Genomic DNA, 4302 nt, shown 5'->3' with positions numbered 1-4302 from the left:
TGCCCCCACAAAATATACCAGCTGCCTCTTGAACTGGTTTACCATTACATGTCTCCTGAAACAATGCATGGTTTTCCCTCTATTTCCATACTGAAGGTAAAAAGTTAAAGTTTAAAGTTCTGCATGGTACCTCTCCACCTACATTCCTGTTCCTCTTAACACCACTTTTTGGTTCCTAATCCATTCCTTCTCAAAACCTCCTTTTGTGTTCTCCTAATCTCAGGATCATATTCTTATCCAAGCACCCTTCCAGCAAGTCTATGTGCTAGCTGGTAATACTATCCTATATTGTACTTTGCCAGCTCCCATTAGAATTTAAAATTCTGAGTCAAGAAGCTTAATGAAGATCCAGTGGCACAGTCAGAAAGCTATAAAAACAAATCTAGATTAATTTAAGGCCTTGTACCAAATGATAAACTCCAGTACCTGCTATTCAACTAAGAAAAGCCAGACAGAAACCTGCACAAATGTCAATAACCATTTAAGATATCTTTGGCACTTGGTTCTTCACAAGCTAGTGTTAAACATTTTGCTGTTCTGGAAAACAGAACAATCCAGACCCATGAACAGAGACTGGTATCATGATTAACTAGTATGCAGCACACTGGATAATGCCAGTAACTTCCCTTTCCTAATGAAAATGTTTTGATTCCAAAAGTAAATATAGTTACCATCTGTGAATTGTAGAAAGATATTAAAAATCTTAAAAAAGGAAAAAAAAATTTGAAAGTTATAAAAAGGATACATTGCAAAAGCCAAAACAAGCAGACACCAGACTATGCTGATATTCATTTCCTGTGAAGGCTTCATCAAACTGTAATAGGCTTCAGTTACCAGATATACCACCGTGGCTGCAACTGTGAAATCCACCAACCACTGATATTCAGGAAAATAATGCAATGCTGAAAAACAAAGGATTTTCAAGAAGTAGAAAGCACAAATGACCTTTTTGAGACAAGCAATGACAAAGCTGACATAATTTGCGTTTAACATATAGAGCATACTTAGAATACTGTATTCACAACAGCTGCTACTACTTGATGTCCAGATAAGTCCAGGGTATACAAGTAGCAGCAGCTGCAAAAATCTCTTTTCTACATTTGGTAAGAGGTACACTTCTTTTAAAACGCATCATATCTTCATTCATGTCCCCATTGTGATGAGATCAGGTAAATGTAGCACAAAATATACAAGGCTAGCTTGTGAAATCTATTCAGACAATTAATTTAAATGTGGAATTTAGTATTCTGTTAAGTATTTTACATGCTATTTATTTAGAGGATTTTTTTTTAACCTGAACTTCCTGATATGAACTGGCTTCCTAATTCTTTCTTCATTTCAAGGCAAAGGTCTAAACACAGTTTGTCTTAAATTTTGTAATCTTCTGAGAATGTAAACTATTTAACATATTATATTGAAAAATATACAATACAATACAATTGGGGACCTACCCAAGTCTGGGTGAGACAAATAATTTTTCATGGCCCACTTGCAGTATACCAAGATTTCACAGTATTTCATGGAAGCCCCGCCCTTTGCCACTAATTGGCAGATGGGACCAGTGGCCCTGCCCTTTGCTGCTGAGGGAGCAGAGGAGGAATGTGGCTAATGCCAGTTTTCTCAGAAATTGCGGATAATACTGTTTTTTGTGGTTTCTGTGAAACCATGATTTAGGTAGGTCCCCAAATGCAATACATAGATTATATTCTTACAAAGAATAAACCAAAGATTTGTTTTTCAGGATTCCGATTCCTTCTTTGGTTTGCTGAACAAATTGTGAAAATTATGTAACATGAAAGTATTTAACTAGGCACAGGTATATACAACAGCCCAGACAGTTCAAATGGCTTGAGAGGAAACAGCATTTTTTTTGTTGTGAATCCTAGAAACTGCTCAAAGATCTGCTGAAGACCACAACATGCACTTAGTAAACTAAGACCTTGCCATTCTTTTCATATTTCATTAGGTAAACCAAACACTAACCCTGAGCATTTATTTCAGGGAATGGATCAAGGTAGCAAGTGAAAATTGAACTGGTTACTATCAAGATATTTCAATGCAAATCTAAGTCGAATACTTCACTTAGAATAGCAGTACTTTTTCTTTTATAGATACAATCTTGGGTCCACAAGTATCAACAGCAGTCTAAATGTTGCCTTTAAAACAAAAAATTGCTCTACTGTCCGTAAAACTTCAATAATAATGAATCTCATTTTTTTAAACAAGCAGTATTTAACAATATTTGAAAATTCTTTCCTTGCTTATATGCTAATTTCAGAAGCTTACCTATATTTCAAATGAGGCATTTTAAGTTCCTGTAGGGGTTACATTAAGTTAATGACTCAACTGGGGTGCAGCTGCACCCTGGGGTGCCTTGAGATATTTTCAATGGTGCCACAGTTAGAAAGCTACAAAAAATGGGGATTCATTTAATGCCTTGTACCAAATACTAAACTATAGTACAGTGCTGGGGAAAATACAGCCTGTGGGCTGGATCTGGCCCACAGAGGGGCCTTATCCAGCCAGCAATGGGTCCTTTGGTCTCGCCTGGCTGAGGCACTGCCTGGTCATGGCATATCCTGCTGCACCCCCGGGCATGCAGCAGGGCTGAAGCAGATTCGCAGCTGGGCTGCCTTACTAGGCAGTCCGGGCAGCAGCAGCCCCTTTTGGCTGCCGCTGTCCCCAGACCCGCGGTAGCAGTGGGGACCAGCATGCACAACCCTGACCCCATGCCTGCTCCAGGCTCAACCATCTGGCCTAAGTAGTGGCAGCATGGGACAGAAACAGCTGCTCAGTGTGGAGCCAAAGTCCCCCTCGCTGGCATTTTCAGGTGTAGCTGCACAGAGCCCATATGGGGCTGCCCTGCATCTCTGCCATGTCACCGCCACCTCTGGGCTGCCCCGTGGATCAGCAGTGGCAGAGCAGACACAGGGCAGTCCTGTGCAGGCTTTGGGCGGCTGCACCAAAAAGCACTGGCAGGAGGAAAGGGAGGAGCCGCTTTTGCCCCACACCAAGCAGCAGTTTCTTTCCTGTGCTGCTCTCTTTGCCACCTAGTTTTTCACTATTGCCCAGGTCACCAGTACAGAGCTAGCTCAAATACTTAAATGTATTGAATATATACACAACATGCCACACAATGTTAGCACAGTTCAGTGTGCAACCATGATTCACAAGATAAACCCAGAAATTCTGACCTGTTAATAGTCTTTCTGAGGTCTCTACAAAAGAAGAAATGCTCTATTTTTTCCTGCAGTGAAAAAATGAGTGAAAACTAAGAGCTAGCATTTTCCAAAGGGTACCTTTGGGTCTAAAAAGGTTGGGAACCACTGCATTAAGTTGTATGGAAGATCTTCTCAGCCCAACATAGGCGTATTTATAAATCTTGGCTGTATCACAGTTTGGACATAATTAAATATGGGAAATAAAAGTATTTCCTATATTTCCCATAGGGAAATAAAAATATAGAAATTAACAGTCCTTCCTCTAAGTTTTGCCTAATAAGCTCAGAACCTTTGAAATATACGCAGCTGTTTGCTTCTGTAACATCTTTGCTTGGTTCATAAACATTTCACTTTAAACTTCTCAGACAGATATATGAAATTATATGTTTCTATGCTGTAATGCACTTACTGTTTTATGAAATATTTTTCTATACCTGTCAACTGACTATTTTGCCTATACTAATTTCATAGATTTCATAGACACTAGGGCTGGAAGGGACCTCGGAAGATCGAGTCCAGGCCCCCACCTGAAGGGCAGGAAGTCAGCTGGGATCATAGGTTCCCAGCAAGATAAGCATCCAATTTACTCTTGAAGGTGTTCAATGTAGGCGCTTGAACCACCTCGGATGGCAGGCTATTCCAGACCTTGGGGACTCAGACAGTAAAGAAATTCTTCCTTATGTCCAGCCTGAAATGGTCTTGCAGTAGTTTATAAAACTGTTCAACCTCGTCATCCCTTGGGGCACTCTGGTGAACAAACATTCCCCCAGGTCCTGTGGTCACCCCTGATTAAACTTATAAGTGACCATCAGATCACCCCTGAGCCTGCGCTTTTCCAGGCTAAAGACCCCCTTGGCTCTCAGCCTGTTGTCGTAAGGTCTGTTTTCCTGACCTCTGATCATGCACGTGGCTCTTCTCTGGACTCTCTCAAACTTCTGCACCTCCTTTATGAACTGTGGAGCCTAAAACTGGACACAGTACTCCAGCTGCGGCCTCACCAAGGCCAAGTACAATGGGAGAATGACATCCTGGGATTTGCTTGAGAAGCATCTATGGATGCAAGCCAGTGTTTTGCTTGCTT

General features: G+C 41.0%; 1 protein-coding gene across 6 annotated transcripts in view; it reads right to left on the bottom strand.

Annotated features, from left to right (window-relative positions):
• Window positions 1-4302, bottom strand: part of TMEM161B (transmembrane protein 161B) — a 133056-nt gene that overhangs the window by 75447 nt on the left and 53307 nt on the right. For all 6 annotated transcript variants that reach the window (XM_019516915.1, XM_019516916.1, XM_019516921.1 and 3 more), the window contains one exon: window positions 746-902. In XM_019516915.1, coding sequence (XP_019372460.1) covers window positions 746-902 — 157 coding nt within the window. The remainder of the gene's footprint in view (window positions 1-745; window positions 903-4302) is intronic.

Source organism: Gavialis gangeticus, unplaced genomic scaffold (assembly GCF_001723915.1).
Source record: "Gavialis gangeticus isolate Ggan-Ray unplaced genomic scaffold, GavGan_comp1, whole genome shotgun sequence".
In the NCBI taxonomy this organism is placed as follows: domain Eukaryota; kingdom Metazoa; phylum Chordata; order Crocodylia; family Gavialidae; genus Gavialis; species Gavialis gangeticus.
Note: the sequence above shows the minus strand (reverse complement) of the source record. Positions and strands in the feature narration are given on the sequence as shown.